General features: G+C 38.1%; 1 protein-coding gene across 2 annotated transcripts in view; it reads right to left on the minus strand.

Moving 5' to 3' along the window:
• The window catches only part of Mhcl (Myosin heavy chain-like), a 303019-nt gene that overhangs the window by 136705 nt on the left and 140113 nt on the right, over positions 1–26201 (minus strand). For both annotated transcript variants that reach the window (XM_089733603.1, XM_089733604.1), the window contains 16 exons: positions 15157–15339; positions 14277–14456; positions 13245–13369; positions 9747–9884; positions 8943–9086; positions 8159–8388; positions 7637–7784; positions 6072–6182; positions 5545–5674; positions 5023–5119; positions 4470–4593; positions 4008–4155; positions 3290–3390; positions 2810–2934; positions 1148–1323; positions 50–135 (listed from right to left, as the gene is read on the minus strand). In XM_089733603.1, the coding sequence (XP_089589729.1) occupies positions 50–135; positions 1148–1323; positions 2810–2934; positions 3290–3390; positions 4008–4155; positions 4470–4593; positions 5023–5119; positions 5545–5674; positions 6072–6182; positions 7637–7784; positions 8159–8388; positions 8943–9086; positions 9747–9884; positions 13245–13369; positions 14277–14456; positions 15157–15339 (2246 nt within the window). The remainder of the gene's footprint in view (positions 1–49; positions 136–1147; positions 1324–2809; positions 2935–3289; positions 3391–4007; positions 4156–4469; positions 4594–5022; positions 5120–5544; positions 5675–6071; positions 6183–7636; positions 7785–8158; positions 8389–8942; positions 9087–9746; positions 9885–13244; positions 13370–14276; positions 14457–15156; positions 15340–26201) is intronic.

Consider the following 26201-nt stretch of genomic DNA (forward strand, 5'->3'; position numbering starts at 1 on the left):
CTAGAACTTATCATTAAATGTGAGGTTTAATATGCTTATGGCGGCATACCTTCTGGCGAATTCCGACAGCGGCATGTGCTCGGGGAAACCTTGCTTGTAAAGCCTCGACGCGTCCAGCAGTTGGAAGCCGCGGAACTGTGATTAATTAAATTCATCATTAAATTCTTCATTTGTAAAATTTTTAATGATTGCAACATAAAAAAAAAGTTAGGACGTGAATAGTTATAGGCGCGTATTTATTTTGAAATTAGAATGTAAAAAAGATGATATCTGTTAAAATTCTAAAATGAGAAAAAAAAAACAAAGTTATCTATCTATATATTAAAAATACGTGAAGCAAAAACTTTGTATCCCTTTTTACGAAAATTACGCGGACGGAGGAATATGAAATTTTCCACACTTATAGAGAATATAGAGAAGGAGTGCACAATGCTAATATGTTTTTTTTAAATATTGCATAAAATATACATTAAATCAATAAAGAAAACATTACACACACTACCATGTATTTGACACGCACACATATACTCTTTGTTTAATGTCAAACTTTTGTTATTGCATAAAGTTTGTAGTCAAATTGAGAATAGGTTAGTATTGTTTATCTTTAATATTACGAGTATTTGTCTATAGTGTAGTCTGTTGAAACTTATAATTTCAATTAATTATGACTTTTTGGCGGGAATGCGAGGAGTGAAGTTGTGTGATTTGTTTTATTTTGTCTATTTAGTGTTTCTTCAGGTTTAAATGTGTAATAATGGTGGTTTATTAACTGTTTAAGATCTGTGAAAGTGCACAAATGTGGGAAAATGAAACAAAGCCGCTAGACGTAACTTCTCGGGATCCTCCAAAAGTCCACTGAAAAAATCTCAGTAAATGACCACCATTTTACTGATATTATTTTTCATCCAATATCATCTCTTTTCATTTCATTTCACTCCATATTATCATTTTTCATAAAAATAAGAATAACATTAAAATAAGACATGACTTAAAAGTCTTAGTTACCAGGTCATAAAATCTCTTAAAAAAAATCAATTAATTACAGTCGAATTTCGACTACTGCAGGACCACACTAGTATCTTGAAATTCGAAATATGAATTACATTTTGATGTTCCAAAACAGAAAAAATTCAAATTCGAATCGAACCTGCGATCGTAGGAGCGGCACGTTGACGTCATCGGGCGAGTCGGTCGGTCGGTTCGCGAGCAGACAGCACACGAACATGACGCCGCTCGTGCCGCACCGCCGCAGCGTGTCCACCACGCCGTCCGCAACGAACTTCGCTTGCAGGGCGGTCGAGCGACGCTTCATGCCGGCCGTACCTGAACAGCAATGTACAACGAAATATTACAACCAAAACCAAATATTTATTTATTTACTAGCTGACCCGGCAGACTTCGTAGTGCCTCAATCGATAAATAAAAGATACATCAAGGGGACATATCAAAGGAAAAACAAAATTGTTTGTTTTTACATAATTCCGAGCTTTTTTATATTTTCTCACCTTTTAAACCTTCCCTGGACTTCCACGAATAATTGAAGACCAAAATTAGCCAAGTCGGTCCAGCCGTTCTCGAGTTTTAGCGAGACTAACGAACAGCAATTCATTTTTATTTAAAAAGATTTATTAAGTTGCACCAACAAAGTGATAATCAATACAAAACATTGACCAATTGACAAAAGTTCATGGCAGATGTAACCTCAATTATAGGTGCAACCGACAGTGCATTAACAACAAAAATAAAAAATATAGGTAGAACAGACTATTTGGCGGGAACGCGAGGAGTGAAGTTGTGTGATTTGTTTTATTTTGTCTATTTAGTGTTTCTTCACGTTTAAATGTGTAATAACGGTGGTTTATTAACTGTTTAATATCTGTGAAAGTGCACAAATGTGGGAAAATGAAACAAAGCCGCTGGACGTAACTTCTCGGGAACCTCCAAAAAGTCCATTGAAAAAATCTCAGTAAATGACCACCATTTTACTAAGATTATATTTCATCCTATATCATCTCATCTCATTTCATTTCATCTCATTTCACTCCATAATTTTCATAAAAATAAGAATATAAATTAAAATAAGACATGACTTAAAGGTCTTAGTTACAGAGTCATAAAATACATAAAAAAAGGTAGTAGAACAGTGAGTACTTAAATACAATGTTGCTATTGGAGATCTCTGATTTAACGCACCTTTAGAATTGAAATGGCTTAACTAAAAAATTTAAGAATGTCACTTTTATACTTCAAACGGCATATAGACACGTATTCTGCTTATAAAGTCAAACAGTCTCTTTCCGTCTCTTTTATATCAAGCGTATACCTAAAAGTATTAAAATCGAAAAACAAAAAAATTATAATTCTTCAATTACATTTTTGGCGTATCCTAAAAAAAATAAGAATTTGGATTATACCATCTCAATTCTAAAAGTGCAATATGTTTCACGAAATCAAATTGATATTATCAACGTCAAATCACGAGGTGAAATCAGTGAGACACGTAGACCACACAAAAATATGTTACACTAAAACAGCATCACTCGATTCATTCCCAAACAATAAAACTTTCAGTGGGTGGCGATTTCGATCCGGTGGTAGATTCTACGAAGCACTGTTATAGCTAGGGCTAGTATTAGCAAATGCTCTCAGGTTGAGCCCGTGAGCTCACCCACTCCTGCGCGCATAGCTGGAATAGCCTCTTAGACTACCAGCGAATAGGTAGGGAAAAAAAACTTTCCGTAGCAGAGTCTCGAGTTTGAAGAGCGCTCGTTCGGGAGTTCAGACTCGGTTGTGTTTGTTTGTGACTTACCCGAAGTAAGAGTTCGTCGGATAGAAGAAGCCCGCCGTAGAGTAGTGGCGTCCCCCACTGCGGCCGACCACGCGCTCACGCCGCACGCGCCGCGAGCCCACGACGACAGCCGAGACACTTCCTCGCTGGAAACATCAGATGTTAACGAGTCGTCGTGGCCTAAAGGATAAAACGTCCGGTGCGCTCGAGCGATGCGAATGTCCCCATGTTCGAATCCCGCAGGCAGGTACCAATTTTTGTAATGAAATTTTAATAGACACTAAGTACGTACTAGATAGATCACAAATGACTTCCAAAATTAAGGAATGATTGTGTTATAAAATTTTTTTTTTCGTTATTACTGATTTTTTTTCTAAGCTTATGGGATACAACATAGATCAACATAACGCTTTTTCCATTTTCAAATTGATATTAACGTTTTAAAATTCTTTTATATAATGTATTCATGATATAAATAGCTATAAGTAAGTATTCTCTCACTTCTGGCTCTCCTGTAGTAATGTGAGGGACTTCTTCGTGACTGGGTTCTCGCGGCTCGCCTTCACCCAGCCGGTCACGTCGTACAGCACCGGGTTAGTTCCCTGTTGGCACATCACGATCACAGTTTAAGTATAAAATCTTTTGACTCTAAAAGAAAGACTCAAGTCGTTGAAGAACACACAACAGCCGAAAATAGCTGAGTATCATAAACCGTAAAGAAGCACAGATTGTCTTGACGCCAAAAACTGTTCTTTTATCCGTTTCGTTATTCGTTTGTATTATAGAAAATCTGGGGCCATATTTATGATGTTATTGCACTTTTAAACCGAATTTATAGAAAACAATAAATATGCATTCATTCGTTCATTCTTAATTCATTCATTCGTTCATTTATTCAGTTATTTATTCACTAGTGATACTGAGAAGCTCTTGCTCCGTGTACTAAGTGCGAGTTTTTTAACGTTCTCGATAGCGTAGAAGTTAACAATTCCTTACAAATTTGAGTTAACTTTTATGCTATCGAGGATGCTAAAAAACTAGCGCTAAGCACAGTTTGATGCGTTGACGCGTCAGCATCCAAATGGGACTTTGATCTCGTGCCTTCTTTAAATTGTGTGACGTTATTCAAATTTGTGATGTCCGTGGACTCCGGTAATAACTCAACATCGGATGGCAAGTTAGTTAGTCGAATTAGTCAATGAATAAAAAATATTTATACCTGTAAATGCTGCAATATGAACTGTCTGGCATGCGGGGCCTTCTTGATGAGGTACTGCATCTGATTCGGCGGACCGTAGTGCGTCATCACTCGCTCTAGGAACGTGTCGTCGGACGAGCCGGGATACATGGACTCTTCATCTAGTAGCCTTATGAAGAAATGTTTTATTTCAGAACAAATCCTTTCAATTATATCACAAAACATCACTAGAGTCTAGGTACGATTCGATTGAGAAATTGTATACATTTACATACAGTTACGATCATAGAATTACAACGAGAAAAACTAGCAGGGACGGTAAATAAATATTAAACGAGGGTAGCAATAAAAGATGTGTCAGTGCGGTCATCGACCCCAAGATTTTATGCGCTTACATTGCTGGTTCGTTCTGTTACACAAATAGTTATTGTTTTTGATTTTACTATTAATAGATTATATCATTTTTAGACATTTAATGTATACCATAATAGTCCGCGTCGGTCGCATTCCCGCAGGTCGGTCTGTGAGCTCCGCACAATCGAGTTCTGCGGAGCCTTGTCCAAGAGCTCTACCATCGGTCCTGGGCTCACCGCTTCCGACAGCCAATCTGTACGAACATCACACGCCGTTATTGTTACATTGCGCGATGAGTAGTACAGTAGATTGGGGGGAATAGGGACTAGAGGTAGAATAGGGACAAATCTGGGATGTCTATGTCTGGGATAAAGAATACTCTCTCTCTCTCATTGTTGAACTGAAAATTACTTGTATTTAGTGCTTAAGAGAATATTATTAAATAGTTTAACTTAGTCATCAAAGTTTTGCAACTCATTAAACTCATTAATTACCTAAAGTTAGGTACCTACCTAAAAACTAAATAGTGCCAGCCCTATCGAAAAACTATTGTCCCCATACTTATATCTCAAGGTGGGTTGCGCATTTACGTCGTAGATGTCTATGGACTCCAGTAACCACTTAACACCAGGTGGGCTGTGAGCTCGTCCACCCATCTAAGCAATAAATAAAAAAAAGTCACCTTCATCAGCTCCGTCGTCGAGCGCGATCCCCTCCTGCGCGTACCGGTCCCGCGGCGCCACCAGCATGGCCTCGTGGAACACAGCTTGGAGACGTTCCTGTTTCGCACTCATTGTTTTAGGGTTGCGTTGCAATATCGGCACTTTATTAATTACTTTTGTTAACGTTATCATCTTTTTTTTTTCCTACCTAAGCTGGTAGCCTTGAGAGGCTATTTCAGCATAACCTTACTTAGTAGGTGAGCTCACGGAGCTCAAACCTGACGACGTTGCTAACACGAACCCTAGCAAGAGCCGTGCTTCGCAGAATCTACCACCGGATCGTAATCGCGACCCACTGAGAAGATCCGGCGAGAAACTTAGTGTAACGATGACCGGTGGCTATCATCAACGACTAATTAGCTAGAGAGTAAAGCGTGACCGAACGCTTCCAGCGTTCACTACTCTATAACAAAATTGTCATTATATATAACAATTCTTAATTAACTTTAAAAAAAAAACTGCATTATAAATACAAAGCTTACTTGTAGATAGTTAGACAGTAGTTTGGACAGCCCTGCCCCGCTCTGTTGTCCGGCGCACATAGGGTTGTCAGCTCCGGGAGTGTCCAGCAATAATATCGAAGCCGATGTCCTCGCCGACGTGGATAAGCTCCTGAATGATGAAAAAAAATAATTAAGCTCCATGAAGAACTAGTAAAGCTGAATTTAAATATGTTCTGTACTAAATTATTGTTTAAGAGCAAACTATTTTCTGCTTCACTGTATATTTAAAAACAACTTTTAATTTCAGTTAAATCGAAACTTAATTCTCTTTTTTTGCACACTGTACTACATAATTCTGTGAAACAAAACAGTATGCTTAGTGCGAGTTTTTTAACGTTCACGATAGCGTAAAAGTTAGCTCATATTTGTATGGAGTTGGAACGTTTGCCTACGTTTGCCGCTAGGGGCGCTGTTCCAACTACATACAAAATTGGGCTAACTTTTACGCTATCGAGAACGTTAAAAAACTCGCACTAAGCACACAGACGTAGATACATTTGTAGTACCTGTTGACGAGTGCAGCGATGATGTTGAAGGTTTCATTGTAGAGGCCGTTCACGAACCCGTCCAGCGCTTCAGTCGCCGAGATCTCTTTCTCGTTCGAAGGCGACGGAGTTCTGAACGAAAACAATAAGTTTAATTAACTTTTTTTCCTACCTATGCTGATAGCCTTGAGAGGCTATATCAGCTTCGCCCTAATGTGTAGGGGTGAGCTCATGGGGCTCAAACCAGAGTGGTGCTAACACTGACCCTAGCAAGAGCAGTGCTTTTCGCAGAATCTACCACCGGATCGGAAACGCGACCCACTGAGAAGATCCGGCGAGAATCTCAGTGGGCTGTGTCTGTGGGTTAATTGGCTCGTCGAGCCCTTCCTCGCAACCGACGGGGTCGACGAGGACGGTGACCGGTACTTGTGGTACCTAAAAGCACCGTTAATGGATCAGGAGGATCCGTAATGACGTGATTAATTAACTAAGGTTTACGCTACATTAAATAGCATACACGCATATATCAACGGAGGCGAAATGGTAGGATAGTAAATCTAATATAAGCGCCATCTATATAGTTCGTATTGTAAGTTTAAACTTCACAAGATTACGTTGATTTAATACGTGTGTGTATTTGCAATTAGAGCCGATACACATTGTTTATGAATAAATAATTAATCTGGAATTGATCACGTACGATCGTCTGATCCAAAAACTAGGAGGATCGTTTGAACTATGGAGGAAGGAATAAACGTTGAAATATATACATAAATATCCGATAGAATGCAAACAATTTTGTTCGTCACCCGTCGATCGACTCTCGGCCTCAAGATCGCTAACGACTACAACGCCGAGCCCTCTGTGACTTTTTGAAGTGATAGCTCCTTAACACGTTCGCGTGAGCAACCTCATTTCTGAATGTTGCTACTGTGGCGAGCCTTTTTCCCATACAAAATTTAGCAGCGTCTAAAAACGTCCCGCCCTAATACGTACATCTTATGATGTTTTTTTTTTATTTCAGGGAACGCGGCGGTGTACGCTGTGAAAATCGAATGTGTTGCAGCGCTAAGTAGATGCGCCATAGGAATTTGCCAATAAAATAGAACTCCAAAGAAGTTCCGACAAAATAAATATGATAATCTAGAAGCCGTCATATGACGTTGCGCCATTTAATAATTTTAAAAACACGACGTTGCTCAAGGGAACGTGTTAAGGGAATATAAACCGCTTCGTTACGTAACGCGTGACGCCGCCATTTTGTCTGGCTTCCCTTTCTCTCACGCATACGACAGCGGTACTGAGAACGTATGTAACTCCTAACTATTTATATTATATTTTTCAATTTTTACATGTTACAATTTTCCTTACATTATCTTATTAATATACATAAAATTTAAATAATAACCTAAGCTTTTCTCAAGTAAAACAATTTCAATATTTAATAGTTCAACTTAGATCAGTTTAAGTTATCAACTTCTGTCGGGCGTCCCGAGATGCACATTTTTGTTTGAAATAATTGCACGTTTCTATTTCACGGAAACTTTAAATTCACAAAAAGCACAAATAGAGAGATTTTTGTGTACCTCAAGTTGGAATTGGACTGTGGGGAAGTGGGCACAGTGGCGAAGACATATCGCATCAGCTCCTCGGGAGTGACGCCCAGCATCTTGGCAGCGCGCTGACCGCACCCCGTACTGGCGAATTGAAATTTCACGGCTGACCCAGAGTTGCCTAAAAAAAAAGAAGATAATTTGAATTTACTATAATTTACTTTATTGATGTTCAAAATTTTTTTATTTATTTTTTTGCTTAGATGGGTGGACGAGCTCACAGCCCACCTGGTGTTATGTGGTTACTGGAGCCCATAGACATCTACAACGTAAATGCGCCACCCACCTTGAGATATAAGTTCTAAGATCTCAATATAGTTACAACGGCTGCCCTACCCTTTAAACCGAAACGCATTACTGCTTCACGGCAGAAATAGGCAAGGCGGTGGTACCTACCCGCGCAGACTTACAAGAGGTCCTACCACCAGTAAAACCAGGTGGGCTGTGAGCTCACCCATTTGAGCAATAACAAAAAAAACTTAAACTAAATCTGACCTTTGACGGCACCAGCCCATCCCAAATGACATATAGCAGCCATGATCTTCCAAATGGCCATCTGCTCGGATTCCGTAACGCCCAGTTTCTGCAGAGCCTCCTTTAGCGCTGAGAATTCGGCGGGAGCGTCGGCCTTCTCTTGAGAGCTGAGGAAGGGGTTGGGCGCCGTCACCGGAGCCTGCTCGAACAGGAGTTCGCGACGGAGGCGACCGTCGCAGCCGTGGAAGAGCCTGGAGAAAGAGACGTAACGTTTTGACAGAGGCTATTATAGCAACGATTTAGCAATCAGGTATTAGGGTTCAAACTATGGAGGGTAGAACTAAAGAGTACCATCTTCCATAGGGGAAAAGTTGAAAAAGTATCCACCTGTAAACAGTAAGTTATTGTTGGTAGAAAACAGCCATAGTGTAGGAAGTGGAAATTATATGAAAATAGCAGTTTAAAACTAACTACTCACTAACTAAAACAGACTAAAGTGTGCTGGGTTGAAGTATGATAATCTATAGCACTATTTTTAAAATCATTTCACTTAGTATGGCGCCTCCTTAATTGACACAATTTCAGCGGACACATTTTAATACACTGAGATGGTGCTCATGGAAGGTATTCTATAGTTCAAACTGAAAAAATATCATCTTGGGCATGAAGTGGGAGGGGCTAGAACAGACTGCCCAAGACCGATGTAAGTAGAAGGATTCGAACCTTACACCCCAGCAGAGGGTAATAAATAGGAAAGAAAGAAGAACAAGACATATTTTTAGTGTACATTTAAAATAATACTCACGTATGGAGTGCTCGAAGCGTTGTCTGACCAGGTTTGAAGTCGGGTAGTAACGTTTGCACTGAGGCGGAGACGAGAGCGCCGCCGCCGTCGAAGTCGAGTGACGTCAGAGATACGAAACGGGATGCATGAGGATTAGATCCAGTGCTGGTAGAAAAGAATGGTTTCCATTAAAATACGATCACAAATAAAATCATAAGTCTCTGTTTTCTTCAACTGTTTTCGGTATTATCTTTATCTCGTACTTAGGACCAACAAAGTTAAGCAGTTGTAGAAAATAATTGCAGAATATCATCGTAGACATGACAACGTGAATTTTTACGTCACCTGAGATATGACCCGTTTCTTACTTAAGTATCAAAGTTGAATAGAACGGTTAGTATTAGAATAGACTAATACTGTAGTTTATTTGCAGAACAAAACAAACACAATTCAGCATACTTCGTCGTACCTATTAGCAATTGAAGATGTATTTAATGATTCCAAAGATATAGTAATAATACTGAGTAAAAGTTGATTTATCAATTTGATACTTTGTGAGCCTGCAATGTAAAGCAAATGCAGATATTGGACGGCCCCTGTCCAAGTCGCAAGAGGCCATTAACCCCGCAGTTGGGTTGGTATCTAATAGCAGGTAAGGTAACAATTTTTCAATCGCTTTGTTTAGGTATCTTATGAGTTATCGTCGCAAGGATAATTTAGCATTACCGTCGGTTTTCATCTTCCGAAACGGCTTTGCCAAACCAAGCTAGAAATCTTCCATTCAAACAATCAAAACATTGCAAGCAACAAAATCAGATTACGTACCGACTGGATCCAAACATGTGTAGGACATCGAAAGCTGCGTCCAGTCGCTCGGGAGTCAATTTCGAGCCTTGAGTTGGGTAGGCACTAGCCAGGTACCACACGCAGTGCCGCATTGCCGATGTCTTACCCGAACCAGACCTATGGCACAAGAGATCATATGATTTAACTCAGGTCATGATCATTAATGCATTGTAAAAATATTAGTAAGCGAACCTTGCTTAAAGAAAGAAATATTTCGTGTCGGGAAGCATCTACACGCAGTCTCATATAGACATATGAAATACTTATCGCTGTACCGTGTCGGATATCTGTAAATTCAACTATACCTTCTCAAGCTAGCCTCCCTAACAAATCTTGATCTAAATATCTAAATAGCCTTTTGCCGTAAATAAATTAATAATAAAAATCCTCTTTTATGATCAGATATCTATAACGTAAGCTTTTTCGCCTTTAATTGCTTCTAATCTATTAAATATGAAACCTCTTTAAAAAATGTTATTTATATATTTAATATAATATATAATATTTATATATTTAATTTAGTAATTATATATTTCATAAATAAAGTAGAGATCCCAACACGAACTCCACACGAGCTAAGAAAAGCTTATAGTCCGGTCAATTTAGACCAAAAAATGAGAGTGAAGTTACATAAAGTCCCAACAAGCTGAATTTCAGTGAAATTGTTCAAAATATAATTATAAACAATGTCTAGAAGTTCCCCATCATTCCCCTGTAAGGAAAATTTTTTATTCAAGGTCAAAGGTGAAAAAAATGAGTTTTTCGCGATTTTCAGCAAAACGGTAAGTTTTATCATAAAAGTACCTCAGACAAAAATTGTAGATCATAAAATTATCTATAAAAAATGTATCAATACTTTTTTTCTTACGAGCCATCGTTTCTGAAATATAACGATTCAAAAAGTTATAAAAGTTGTTATCGTCATAATATGCACACGTTTCCACGCCACCTATGAGGTAGTGTACTTAGCACGTTTTTTTAACGTGGTTTCCCCAGTAGGCCTACTCCACGGGTCAGTTGTGATCCTGTTTAATGTAAAACTATTGCATAATAACGGAAATTTTCAAAGATTGGGAAAGATAAAAGCGATGTAAATTAAAAAAAAGTGTTGAAGTTTATTCGTCTTATTCGTAAGTTTCAAATTCTTGTTCTTCTTCTTGATCTTCTTCTTGTTCCTCTTCTCCTGCTTCTTCTTCATCTTCATTTTGGATGCAAGTAAATTGCGTCAATAGCGATGTATCGCATGATACTTCGTCGGAGTCAAACGAATCCTCCATTGTTTGTGATTCAATATTAGAGCACGACCGGCCTTGACAATTTGTGCATGCCAAAGAACAAGACAGTCCGACTTTTTTGCAACCACATTTAGCACTGCATCCCTTTTTGCAGTTGCAAAAAATAGTGTTCAGCAGTTTTTCCGGCGCAGGTGGAAGTAAAGTTTGAACTGGCTCTAATATATTGTTGACCAACTTCCAACCCCAGTCTGTAGGGTCTAGCTGATAACCAAGCCACACTTGAACTTGGTAATATACTCGAAAAAGATGTTGGTGAGCAGCAACTGAGGTTGGAGGAAGACAAGCTAATTGAGCTAACGGTATTTCATTTATTATAGCAGGTATGCACAAATTGTCAAGGCCGGTCGTGCTCTAATATTGAATCACAAACAATGGAGGATTCGTTTGACTCCGACGAAGTATCATGCGATACATCGCTATTGACGCAATTTACTTGCATCCAAAATGAAGATGAAGAAGAAGCAGGAGAAGAGGAACAAGAAGAAGATCAAGAAGAAGAACAAGAATTTGAAACTTACGAATAAGACGAATAAACTTCAACACTTTTTTTTAATTTACATCGCTTTTATCTTTCCCAATCTTTGAAAATTTCCGTTATTATGCAATAGTTTTACATTAAACAGGATCACAACTGACCCGTGGAGTAGGCCTACTGGGGAAACCACGTTAAAAAAACGTGCTAAGTACACTACCTCATAGGTGGCGTGGAAACGTGTGCATATTATGACGATAACAACTTTTATAACTTTTTGAATCGTTATATTTCAGAAACGATGGCTCGTAAGAAAAAAAGTATTGATACATTTTTTATAGATAATTTTATGATCTACAATTTTTGTCTGAGGTACTTTTATGATAAAACTTACCGTTTTGCTGAAAATCGCGAAAAACTCATTTTTTTCACCTTTGACCTTGAATAATTTTTTTTCCTTACAGGGGAAAGATGGGGAACTTCTAGACATTGTTTATAATTATGTTTTGAACAATTTCACAGAAATTCAGCTTGTTGGGACTTTATGTAACTTCGAATGTCTAAATTGACCGGACTATTATGGCAAGAAAAGAACCGACTAAGTCTATCATTTCGAAATACGCTATGCCATTATAATAAAAAAAGTCAACAATGTTTTGTAAATCAGAATTTTTTCAAATCAAAACATAAAAAAGACAATAAACACATACATACATCACAATAAAATCTAATCGTTGTTGCTATTGTATTAAAGTTCTAAACGTTTTTACAATCACCATTAAAATACAAATTAAGTTACTACGTACGTACTTTACTACGAACAGACGTAGTATGGTTACACAAAAACAAACTGGTATATTATACGAATAGTCTTAATTCTTATCAATTAATTTCGAATACACAAATTTGAATACGAGATATACATACCTGGAACGGCAATTAATCTTGCTATTGTATTAGAATAAATTTCAATATTGCCAAACGAATTGTTGTACTTTAAAATTCTTAGTGTTGGCAAGGTTTATTTTAGCGCCAGGCTATTTATTACGCAACTTAGCCAGTCACATTTATACCCCGCTGATACTCCGATGGGAATTACACAACCCGTTTACAAGAATTCGTACTAAATTATATATCTAAGTTATTTTACTCTACAAACCTTTCATCTTATCTTATGAACGAGCTAACCAAAAAAGGATAGCTGATTAGTTTATTTGCTCTCGAAGTGAGAGCGACAGTTATAGCAGCGAAATCTCTCTGTAACCTATTAAAAGACTTCAATTCTTATTCAAATTTGACAAGGCATGGAGAGAAATGCGGAAAATTGAGGTGAGCGTAATGCGCATTGATAGGGGGGTCCTTAAACCTAAAACTTCGGTAGGAAATCTGCTAGCATTCTTAGAATCAATTCCTCTCTCTGCAACACTGAGTTTGGCACCCTCACGGAGCATCTACGGTTACTATGTAATTCTTCTCTGTTGACTTTTTTTTGCAACAATATAATAGGTATATGAAAGCACGACTCACGGTATTAAGTGAATACCCACTCTGAATCGTGTAGTTAAAGTCTCTATTGTATTGTACAACGCTTACAAATCAGACCGCTGACCGTTTCGCGGCAGATTTAGGCAAGATGATCGTAGCTAGCTCTGCGTATCGACATTACGCTCTACCACCAAGCAGGCTTTGTTATTCAGGGAGATTTGTTACCTGCCGAGGAAGACTATAGCTCGATCTCGTCTAGACGCGAGCATACAGCGGTGCGCAGATTGAGCTGCGGCGAACACGTGAGGCGGCATGTCATCGGCGCGACAGCCGCGGAACATAGCCGCCACCTTCAAAAAAACATATCCTTATTGACCGTTTTCATCGAATACAATTCTCATAAACTTCTTATAAAAATACATCGGTTCTTTTTACGTGAACATCAATAAGAAAATTCAAGAGGTTCTTCTTAACGCAGACGGAATGCTGTTTAATTAAGTGCCTGCCGTGAAGCAGTAATGCGTTTCGGTTTGAAGGGTGGGGCAGCCGTTGTAACTATACTGAGACCTTAGAACTTATATCTCAATGTGGGTGGCGCATTTACGTCGTAGATGTCTATGGGCTCCAGTAACCACTTAACACCAGGTGGGCTGTGAGCTCGTCCACCCACCTAAGCAATAAAATAAAATAAAAAAGTTAACAATTATCAACGTTTCATACTGAACGACGCCTAACTAGCAATTTCTTCTGTTTTATGGGTGCTGGAATCACACACAAGAATCAGATCTCTTATACAAGATTTCGTTGTCACTTCCTGATAGCAGGGATATCCTATGATATCGATGAACCACGGCACATTAATATCTTAGTAAGAAACGGTTGACTGAAAATCACATAAGTACTAATCAATATAAAACTTACAGTACAGTAAAAGCTCTATATTCGCAGGTTTCCGTAAATATGCCGCGAATACCAAAATTGTGAATATGGAAAAAGCGCGTATACAAAGGATATTCGTTTAGATACCTACACATTGGACTGCTTTTTATCAATGTGTAAGTACCAATGTACTGATTAGATCCGCGAATAAAGAAATCTTTACCCACTTAGGAATTGGGTCGTATCTTTTTTATCCGCGAATAGTGAAAACGCGAATGAAAGAAGCGGGAATAAAGAGCTCATGTACTGTATACAATATTTACTGAATTGAGTTCCTCAAAGTTGATATGAAAGACACAATATAAATATCAGACTTACCTTCTCGGTGTAAATCGGGGCAGTCCGTTTAGGTGGACCCATTACCAGGAGGGCGTGACCGGCGCGGGAGTGCGTCAGTCCAGCGGCATATCGAGACCTCAATACATTGAGAGCGCCACATTCGTTCAAACAACGCAGGGAGGCAATGTCTTCACAGCGCTCCAGGTGAATCGGATTCGCCTGCGGAATTATTAACATGATTTCTTAAAAATAAAAACAGGATGAAGGTCGATTTCGAACTTCTAAAAATTCTGTAGCCATATTCTTATAAGATAAGGGAGAATATATGATAAGTACATTCATATAGCCGTCTACAACAGTCATAACTTCTATGATAAGTTATTCGGAAGAAACGACCATTCTTGATAAGGCAGTCCATGGCTCTTATAAAATGTTGTAATGCTATTTATGTCGTCTAAACCAAAAATAAATCAAGACAGAGAAAAAACCATTTCAATAAAGTTATCGGTTGGAATTAAATTTTTCAAATTGAAATAGGCTCTGATGTTTTGTAGTATTTATGCAGCTTATTTAAAAGACACCCCTTTTTTGTGCCAGCCTCTCTCCCAGTAAATTCGAGGGGCTAAGTAGCCTCTAAGGTTTATTCTGGCTTTGCTATGACTGGCGGAGCAGCACACGGGGTTCAGCCTGAAAGAGTTTACCAACATCTGCCGTAGCAAGAGCAGTGCTTCACTGAATCTACCATCAGATCGCAATCGCGACCCATGGAGAATATCCGGCGAGAGACTCAGTGGATTGAGACACCCCAAGACAAATATGACCACACACGATTTTAATTAAAACTAAATGGAACAATGGCATTATAATGTCGAGATATAAGATTGAGCAATATATACTGGTGGTATAGGTTATAACGAACCTTCTCTAGGTCATCTTCATCAACAGTCAGGACCTCCCCCGTTTGTAGTACGCGTACTTTAGTGCGACCAGCTTCTGCGTCACCCTCTCTCACCACGGCAGTGAAGCCACCGCGATGCGCCAGCCACATGTGGCCGGCTTGGAGCCACTCCTTTTCGCATGCTAACTGCTCCTCGGATTTTGCCTGAAATGAATAACAATAATTTAATACAAATCTATGTTTCGAATTTAAATATGTACATTATTAAAGGCTCAGATCGAGTGCCATTGAAATACAAACTTGTATAATTAAAACTACTTTTACGGTATAATGTCGCGTTTTTTTATTGTCTTTATATTATTTTAGAAATTTCGAGTAGGTACTGTTAAATTTTCGTGATCTAGAAACGTCGAACCGTGATCATAAAATGACAATAAAAATGCGAAATTAAGCCGTAAATATAGTTTTAATTATGTTTGCTAATCGCGAAAATTGAAGAAAGCAATAAATAACTAGAAATCGATTATGTGACAGTGTGGTGCTAATGAGTTATTGCTTATACTAAGTTTCTCACCGGAACTTCTCAGTGAGTCGTGATTACGATCCGGTGGTAGGTTCTGTGAAGCACTACTCTTGTTAGGGGCAGTATTAGCAAATTCTCTCAGGATGAACCCTTTTTTATGAATGAGGGTTTACTGGAAGCCTTTCCAGTTTCACCAGGACAGCCGAGCAAGGACCAGGAGGGGTAGGATTTGGGCTAAAAGCTACTCGAGTACCTCCAAAGGAGACCTAACAACTCAAGAGTAGCTGCTTCGCGAATGAATCTACTACCGGATCGGTATCGCGACCCGCTGAGAAGATCCGACGAGAAACTCAGCGGACTGATATTTAGGTTCGGTTGCAGGTCGAACTCTTTGCCAAGTTCGACGAGTGCAATTACCGGGGTCCCTAAGCCTACTCCTAGTGTTAGAGCTAAAGGAGTCTAATGCAAGGGTTATTGGATCTGATGGAGGTTGAACCCATGAGCTCCACCTCCCTGTCCGAACGTAACTGTTATAATCCCTTAGACAACCAGCGAACAGATAGGAGTTTTTTATCGTTTATCATAAAATTTCAATCAATCCTTTGTTATTATTCAAAAATAAATCGTGTTAACTTTGTGGGACCACAGTCTGTGATGTTCAATTTGCTGCTACCGTTAGCGCCTAGCCCTGCCTTTCCCAAAATGGGCGATAACGACCCCTTGTGGGCGCTGCAGGCCTAAAGCGGAGCGGTAAGAGACCCAGAAAAAAAAGGGAGCGTTGTGTAGGAGGACTCTTAAACACCGACTGAGCTCTCGCTATAGTGGTTATTAAGTAGGCGAAAAAATTGGGGCGTTAAAAATTAAGTCTCAAAGTGGGCATTAGATAAAATAAGTTTGGTAGCCCCTGGCCTAGCCTCACAGAATGTTTGTGCAATGTATCATTTCTCTGCTTGCATATTTTAAAACAGCGAATGAAAAGACAATTTGACATTGATGTCTCTATTTATAATAATTATCAATAAATTATCATTTATATAAACACTAAAACGATTTTAATGGTGACAGATCCGTTACATAACACAATTGTAGCACGCATGTAGATAGGCAGCGATATTTATGTCTTATTATAACTATGGACTTAGGTATAGTTAACACTAATCGTGCAATAAAGTATATCAAATCAAATAAAATACCGGAAGTCTAGTCATTTGTTGAAAGAAAACATTTAAAATTTATCAGATCGTTCCACAAACAGTGGAAAAATTCGTCTGATAAACCAATGCTCTGTCGGTCGCGCTTTTATTTCACTTTCTTTAAATACTTCTAATTCTTCGTCACACATAGCTACCTACTGTATATAGCTCAATTTTAAACACAGCTTTTTGTTTTATTCTATAAAATAATTTTGTTAAAGGAATTTAAGAACAATTCTATTAGTATTAGGGTAACAACTTGTGTTAGTCATAATATGTATTAAAAGATAACCAACAAGCTACCAATAATAAGTACGAATATTTATTATAATCAAACATCACGTTACGAATATCGAATACATAATTTACTACATCGCATTTTAAGTACAAACACTTAGGGCATAATCAAGCTTTATAAGCACAATGCAAATCCTGAGCAGTTGTTTGCAAGTTACTTCGGTGTCCATAATAATGTTTCGAATAGGTATATGATAATTCAATAACTGGATTTGTTGTGAATACAATACAATCAAATGATCCATCTAATATGACGACGAAAAGTTCAGCGTCTTCATTCATGGGAACCCAAATTACGCTATCGTAAATCACCATCACTTATTTGTCATGTGTTCGAAGTTCGAAACCCTCTATTCATCTTGTCTATTGCACAATAGATTCAATTACAAAGCAAACATAGTATAGTAAGTTTAAATTGACGGTGATCGAAGAGTTTTGTGCGATTGGTAATCTATGGCGGATATTCAATTATTTTTTATGGCAATTCCATTTTTATATTGAATTGCTTTAAACGCCTTCGGTGTGATGGGAGTATTGTGAAAATATGAGGAAAAACGACCATAGGTGAGAGCCGTCTTATGAAATAAAAGGTCTTTGGGAGGCTATTGAGATTGGTATTATGTAATTCAAAGTATGGAATTCAATTAGTAATGCTGAACCTTTGGCTGACCTTGTATTGAAAACTACACAGAACGGCAGTATTAATTTTATTTTTTATTTTTATTGCCGTATAGGCAAACGAGCATACGACCCACCTGATGGTGAGTGGTTACCGTCGCTCATGGACGTCAGCAATGCCAGGGACAGAGCCAAACCACTGACTACCGCTTAATACTCCCCACGAGCCTCGTTTGAAGAAGAACATGTCATAGGGCTCGGAAAACACCGTGGAGGGGAGCTCATTGCATAGCCGGATGGTACGTAGCAAAAAAGATCTCTGGAAACGCACTGTAGATGAACGTAGTGGCTCGAGGTAGTATGGATGAACTCTACTCCGGTCACGGGCGGTGCGATGGTAAAAACGAGACGATGGTATCATCTCGAACAATTCCTCACTCCGCACTCCCCATGGAACATACGGTACAAAATACAGAGGGAACCGAAGTCCCTCGCAGATAATTCAAAGATTATTATTTCAATAAAAAGTATTTGAGCGCCGTAGGACGAAATTGCAAAAAACCTCAATCTGTGCATCACCCACACTGATTTACGACTAGGAAACGACTACGACTACGACGAACTATTTATTAAGCGCTGCCTACATCGATACCTGCATAGCTTCAACTTCGGATAATTATTAGGCTTCCGTATTCCAAGAATTCTAATTGCCGATAATAAATTATGAACTGTATTATTTAAAAGGATTTTACTGCGATTTTTAACTATAGTAAGTTCCCGATATGTCTCGTTGAATATTCATAAAGTAGATAGAAAAAAAAATTGATAGCATATATGTATAATCATGTAATAACACAACGTCAATCATTGAACAAAACAAACTACATAATCGTAAATTGTATTTGGTAAGAAAAGAATAACACAAATATAACAATTCCCAAAGCTAGTTCTAAATCTGTACAATCAATAATTTGAAATGTATTCAAGCCATTACAAGCTGAAAAATTATTGATTGAAAATTATATGTACGATGTTTGGAATAGGATTACTGTAGTATTCCTGCTTATGTGCAAAATCAATCAAGGCACGTTTAATTCCAAGATTTTTAATAATTTTTTTTAATATCAACATCTAAATGTATCATTCCGTTAAATCGACAATATGTTGCAGAACTGAGATATTTACTTTGATACGATTAATTCAATTGAAAGTTGCGTGAAGCGTGCCAGGCGAACAAAGTCTATTTTTATTGTATTGTTGTCCGAATGAACGACACAATTGTTCTGTTTAAAGCGTTTGTTCATCTTTTGTTGTCATTGATGGCACATAATGTGACTGCGTAGTATTTTCCCAGAATAGCCTACCTCATCTCGTCCCGTGGGTGTTGGGAAGGCGATCACGGAAGTCACTAGAGAAGCCGCAGCAGGATGTACTGCGATCGTCAATCGGTATTTACTAGTTGTATGTATTACTAGCGACGCGCCCTCGCTTCGCTTCGGAAACATTAAATTTTATTATTGATAGCTGAGTCCCGTGATGCTACCCGCGGTTATTGTCGTAACGCGGGTGACGCCGCGGGGCGAAGCTAGTCTAAAAAAAGTAGCCTAAGTTACTCCTTATATCATTAGCCACCTATCAGTGAAAGTCTCGTCAAAATCGGTCGAACCGTTCCAGAGATTACCCGGAACAAACAGACAGACAGACAAAAATTGTAAATGTTATTTAAAAATGTTATTTCGGTGTATGTAACATATACATATTCATAGGCATGTAGTAAAAAGCGGTTATTTCAACATTACAAACAAATACTCCAATTTTATTTATATGTATTTTTTTTTATTGCCCTTGTAGGCAGACGAGCATACGGCCAACCTGATGGTGAGTGGTTACCGTCGCCCATGGACTTCAGCAATGCCAGGGGCAGAGCCACGCCGCTGCCTTCCGCTTAATACTCTCCACAAGCCTCGTTTGAAGAAGGACATGTCATAGCGCTCGGGAAACACCGTGGAGGGGAGCTCATTCCATAGCCGGATGGTACGTGGCAAAAAAGACCTCTGGAAACACACTGTGGATGACCGCAGTGGCTCCAGGTAGTATGGATGAACTCTACTCCGGTGGCGGGCGGTGCGATGGTAAAAACGAGATGCCGGTATCATCTCGAACAATTCCTCAGAGCACTGCATAGATAAGACCGCATGCATAGTTACCACCATGCTGCCTTATTCTGCCGCGAAGCAGCCATGCGTTCCTGTCTTAAAGAGGGTGGGACAGGCGTTGTATAAAACCATTCAGATTTCGACCTATCTCAAAGTATCTCAGAAGTATCAACTGTTAATAATGATAAAACATTGTTTTAGGAAAAACAGAACATAAAAATCATTATACAAGAGTTTGCATCATTAGTTAGCTATACTTTAGAATTTCCACGATATAAAAACAAGAATAAGCATTTTTAACTACAGAATTTTAAAGGCCATTAATTAATTTTATCTCTTACGATACATTCTGAATATATTCACTGCATAACTGTAATAGGAAACGTTAATTAAACAATAATATTCAACAAAGACATTTAGTTAAAAATAATAAATCAAGAAAATATGAAGTAAAAAGTACATAATCGAAAAACGATACGTTTAGAAGCTCAAATGACTTTGGCTGGTCCATTAAAAGTTAACCGACCATTAAACACCAAATCTGGAACGAATCCGACGACGCAACGATGTATGTGCCAAATATAACATCGGAGCGCCGATGTCTGGACCCGACTGCCGTGATGTATGGCTCGGATAACGTTCACAAGTTTAAAATAAACCGAATTGAATTACGTCTTCTATGTTTTTACGGAATCCCTTACTGAATGTTACACGTAACGCCACAAATAGAGAGAGATGGAGAGCATAAGACATACATACTTCACTGGTGGTAGGACCTCTTGTGAGTCCGCGCGGGTAGGTACCACCGCCCTACCTATTTCTGCCGTGAAGCAGTAATGTGTTTCAGTTTGAAGGGTAGGGCAGCCGTTGTAACTATACTGAGATCTTAGAACTTATATCTCAAGGTGGGTGGCGCATTTACGTTGTAGATGTCTATGGGCTCCATTAACCACTTAACACCAGGTGGGCTGTGAGCTCGTCCACCCATCTAAACAATAAAAAAAAAACATAACCACGACCACTCCGCCACGAGTAAACGACTGAGAAGGAGAATATTTTTATCGCTTGGTTTTCGCAGCCTACTATGTAATGGATGTATGTTTACCGTATCTTATGGGCACGCCCAACCACGTTGCTAGATGTTACGACTGCATCGAAATGTTTAATTTGTAACCAGAAGGCACGATAATTAGCGGCAAAGAAAACCCATTAAGATTGTGCGTGCTAACACAAGACATACCTATCAGATACCCTTAATTACCTAGGCAACGGCTCGGCTGTGCTCTTGGCATTGCTGACAAACATGAGCTATGGTAACCACTCACCATTACGTGGTACCCTTGTTAAATTTGTCACTCAACAAGGGCAATGAAAAAAGTAAATTATGCTGTTTATTTCAGCACCGCTTACTTTTAAACTGATAGTCTTCAAAGAGTACTACTGCATTACTCGAAAAATTACATACGTGCACATATTCCATTTTCATAGTTTACAATTGACTAACTCGCACATACTTAAATCTAGTAACCAACAGTCGGCCTCGTCCTAGACATGTCTAGACATGTGTTTGGATCATCTCGATTCACTGGCGGTACTTTTAGGCATTCCAAGCACGGATATCGTTCTCGTCGAAATATTCAAATGCTTCGCCTTCGACGTGCAACTTATTCTATAGACCTACGAATAAATAGACTTATTATTTATTCGTAGCTATAGACATGTTCAACCCACTGATTTTCTCACCGGATCTTTTCAGTGGATCGTGATTCCGATCCGGTGGTATATTTATATACTATGTTCAATAACAGAACAATTGTTAACATGAAATCATATAGAATAGTTGAGCCATAACACGCATCTGTTAATGTTAAAGTAAGAGTTGTACGACTTGAACCGACAACGCAGACTACAAATCCAACAATAACAATCAATCTTTAGTATCTTTTTTGGTGTTAAGGGACGATGGCGACATCCATAAAAAGCGGGTTAAGTAAAACTCAATTCAACTTAAGACATTCAGAAGTACAATTAAGTGTATAACGCTTATTAATTATTGATCTAGGTAAATATTTAAATTTAAATTGGTTATATTGTATGGCTTTAATAAATAAATAAAAAAGGATTTCTTTTTATTGCTTAGACGAGTGGACGAGCTCACAGCCCACCTGGTGTTAAGTGCTTACTGGAGCCCATAGATATCTACGACGTAAATGCGCCACCCACCTTGAGATATAAGTTCTAAGGTCTCAGTATAGTTACAACGGCTACCCCACCCTTCAAACCGAAACGCATTACTACTTCACGGCAGAAATAGGTGGGGTGGTGGTACCTACCCGTGCGGACTCACAAGAGATCCTACCACCAGTAACCACCACCATATATTGTATAAACACAATATAGGTATGTCTAATGGTTTAAATTAGTCTCTGTAGGGAGCATTTATGAATCTCTTTTAATAAAGTTTCCCATTGCAAAGAGAAGAAAGAACTACCACTGAACGTGGCTCGAGACTGACAGTTTCTTATCAACTACGCGAAATTCCTTGAAAATTTCGCCACAATATAATAATGAGTTCTACCTTGGCTCAGGACAGCGTTAAGTATTACAGAAGCTAAAATAGCGTGTACTAATCTGTCTACAAAACTCTTTTGTGTTTGTTGTACTTTATTTACTTGCGTTAAGGACTAAAACTAAGGACGTCTTTATTAGAACTACAATACTTTAATAGTTTGACCTAATAGTTAGCCTTTATTATTTGTGACGTTGCGAGTACTGTTTTCGTTGTCACAGACGTTTAAGATTATTTTCGTGGATATTTGAATGTTGTGGAAATCTAAATTCTTAAATTTATATAAAATAAATACAATTCATGAAATATTAATTATTTATATACAATAATTTCTACGTTCGGGAAAAATAATAAAAGTAAACTCTATATTAACAATTTATGTTTCTTTTAGCATGGCCTTTCGATTTAATTGTTCAAATCGTTCAATCATTTTCATGATTCCATCAAAACATCCTCGATTTTCAATATTGAACTATATTGGTTAGTTTCTGTCCAAGACGTGAAAATAAAAGTTTTGAATTGAATCTTGAAATTAGCAATATAGTTTTTTATGTTATCTTCATATTTCTACAGTGCAACAATTCTTCGTTGTTACGAGTAACACATATCACGTCAGACTAAGTATCTAATAATCTTGATCATCGCGAGAGCTGCTGGAGTGATTATCTCTACAATTTTTTTTTCTATCTATGCTGATAGCCTTGAGAGGCTATTTTAGCTTCACTCTAACGTGTGTAGGTGAGCTCATGGAGCTCAAACCGGAGCGTTGCTAACACTGACCCTAGCAAGAGCGGTGCTTCCCAGAATTTACCACCGTATCGGAAACGCGACCCACTGAGAAGATCCGGCGAGAAACTCTCTACTAAAACATTTATGTCGGCTTTATTTTTAGATACTCCCAATTATCGTTTTGACATCTTCGAATCAATATGCAACTAATGAGTTCTTCTGCCTATTGTTTATATTAGCTCTCGAACTTATACTTACAAAAGCAGCTGTGAACAGAGCGAAATCTTCAAAATAAACAAAATAAAGGCACAAAATTAGCGGTGGACTTGCGAAGATAAATGAGTCGTGTCCAAGTTAACACCTATTGTGGGCTGACCCTGAATATTGAACAAAGCAAAATCGTGACTCCTATATATTATTAAGAACCGCGATGCATGCTAAACACGATGTATTCACCTGATATTCATGATATGTATACTTCTTTATTGTAATGGAAACACAAAAAATAGTCCGACACGTGCCTATCGCCTGTCTATATAATCACTAAAATTATTCAACTGTATTATTGCACAAGAGTTTAATAATAAGGTGTTAAAATCTGTACACTTGGTCGTAAGCCATAAACGACATCATAACGTGAATGGCACTCGGCATACTTAAGAAAATGCTCGGTAACTTCGGTTCGGAAATTCGGAGACTATGCTAAACTGTAACTAATAATCAGCTTCCTTAAAGATCAATATTAAGTGCGATATAATGTACTAGTCTGATCAAAAAAATACAAGAAGAGCCTGCCTTGAGAAGTGTCGCCGTGAGACCTTTATTATGTTGGAATAAATCAAAAGCACTATAATCTCCATTTAGCTAAATAATTTCGAGCGTGCATCTAAACCTTAAATGGAAACTTAAGACGCGGCATCACAATATTTATCATGACAGCACAATGTACAATAAGCATTACTATTGAAAACGTTTCTATTCTATTAATTCCTTATATATATATATATATCTCTCTCTCTCTTTCGCTCATCCTACTAGTTATACATAAGCGTTAGACAAATAAACCGGTTAAAACAAAAGTGCTAATATACGAGCGTGCCTAATCGATATCTTGGCCTACAACTAAAGCTGTGAACGTCAATATTACAACAGTTGTGTGTATGTAGATCAATACAATTAAAGATGGGTTAATACCGACCGATATTTGTCAATATTAGCTAATATTAATATATTCATGATGTAATATTATAATACCTTAACTAATACGTGAATATCCTGTTATCTTAATATACTTAGATAAAACGGGTAAACGAGTTAAACTTAATACGGTATTCATACCGTCGTTTAGAGTGATAGATTCTGATACAACCCGACCGATGTGAGTTGGCTAATATTATGAATAAAGTGAATACGGAATAATAGCATATCAGAATTCGACGGATTACCGATACACGAATACAAGCTGTATTACGAATATCTTAGTGAATACTAATATATCGGTCTCACCCTTAAATACAATGTTATTATAAGTATTGGGAACGAAATTCCACTCATTTTTATAGCGGATCTTAAACCAACTCACGAGGTTTGTGGGGACCGCACACATTTGCCATTAAGCGTGATCAAAGCAAAACTTTTCGATGCCCATGTATTTCTAAACTATAAATATCAATAGATACTCTTAATGATAGTACTCAGTGAGAATCTCACAATAGTTGGAAATCTATTTTCTCTAAAATCACACATAAACAAACCACTGATCGATTCGTAGCCAATTGACTGTCGACATTTTTAACCGCGCTATATAAGGAAAAACCGAACATTCTAGAAGCCACTAATTTTAAACTCCTCGTACACGACTTCAACACTAAGAGAGCGTTTACATGTCAAATGATTACACAGGCAGGAAGATCTCAGAAACGTCGCCGTGCCGCTGTTTGAATTGACATCGATGACAGTGATTGTCTCATTAACTGTAGTAGACGAGAAAATTACTATACCTAATAGACAACAAACAGCGTTGGCTCCAACTCCTCTTTATATTATTACTAGCTGACCCGGCAGACTTTGTAGCGCCTCAATCGATAAATATAAGACCTTTTCTTTTGTATAAAATAAACTTAAAACAAACGAAAGGAATCCGTCCGACGGGGTACACATCCAAGGGAAAACAAAATTGTTATTTTTATTTAAATACCGAGCATATTCATATTTATCTACCTCTTAAACCTTCTCTGGATTTCCACAAATAATTCAAGACCAAACTTAGCCAAATCGGTCCAGCCGTTCTCGAGTTTTAGCGAAACTAAAGAACAGCAATTCATTTTTATAAATATAGATAGAAGATAGATTGTTATTATTATTATTAATATGTCACTGTACCCGTGCTTTCATAACCGCAAATATTATGTATTCGATTACGCCTCATACGATTACATACTCGTTCAAAAGATGTAATTATTATTGGATAAAATTTCATTGATTTTAGGCTGTATGCTCTGCTCTTATTTATAGTGTAACGCCAGATGGCGCCATCTTTGTACATCTTTCCTTCTTGCCATATTTTATGCGGTGTGTAAAAGTCTGTGAACATGTTAATAAAAATAAAAGGTCAAAGAAGTCTTGTTTATCAACATAATCTCAATAATTATGACCCAGCAGTTGAATAGTTAGCGGCCTTGACTATTGCGCCGAGGGTCGTAGGTTCGATTCCCATATCGGGCAAACATTGTGTGATGAGCAGGTCTGTTTGTTTTTTATCTGTGTGCTTATTGTCTGTATATGTATATGTTTAAACATAAGTATGTTTACCGGTGTCTGGTACCCATAATATAGGGAATCCTACTGGTGGTAGGACCTCTAGTGAGTCTGTACGGGTAGGTACCACCACCCCGCCTATTTCTGCCGTGAAGCAGTAATGCTTTTCGGTTTGAAGGGTGGGGTAGCCGTTGTAACTATACTGAGACCTTAGAACTTATATC

This window comes from Bombyx mandarina, chromosome 16 (genome assembly GCF_030267445.1).
Source record: "Bombyx mandarina strain Sakado chromosome 16, ASM3026744v2".
Taxonomy (NCBI): domain Eukaryota; kingdom Metazoa; phylum Arthropoda; class Insecta; order Lepidoptera; family Bombycidae; genus Bombyx; species Bombyx mandarina.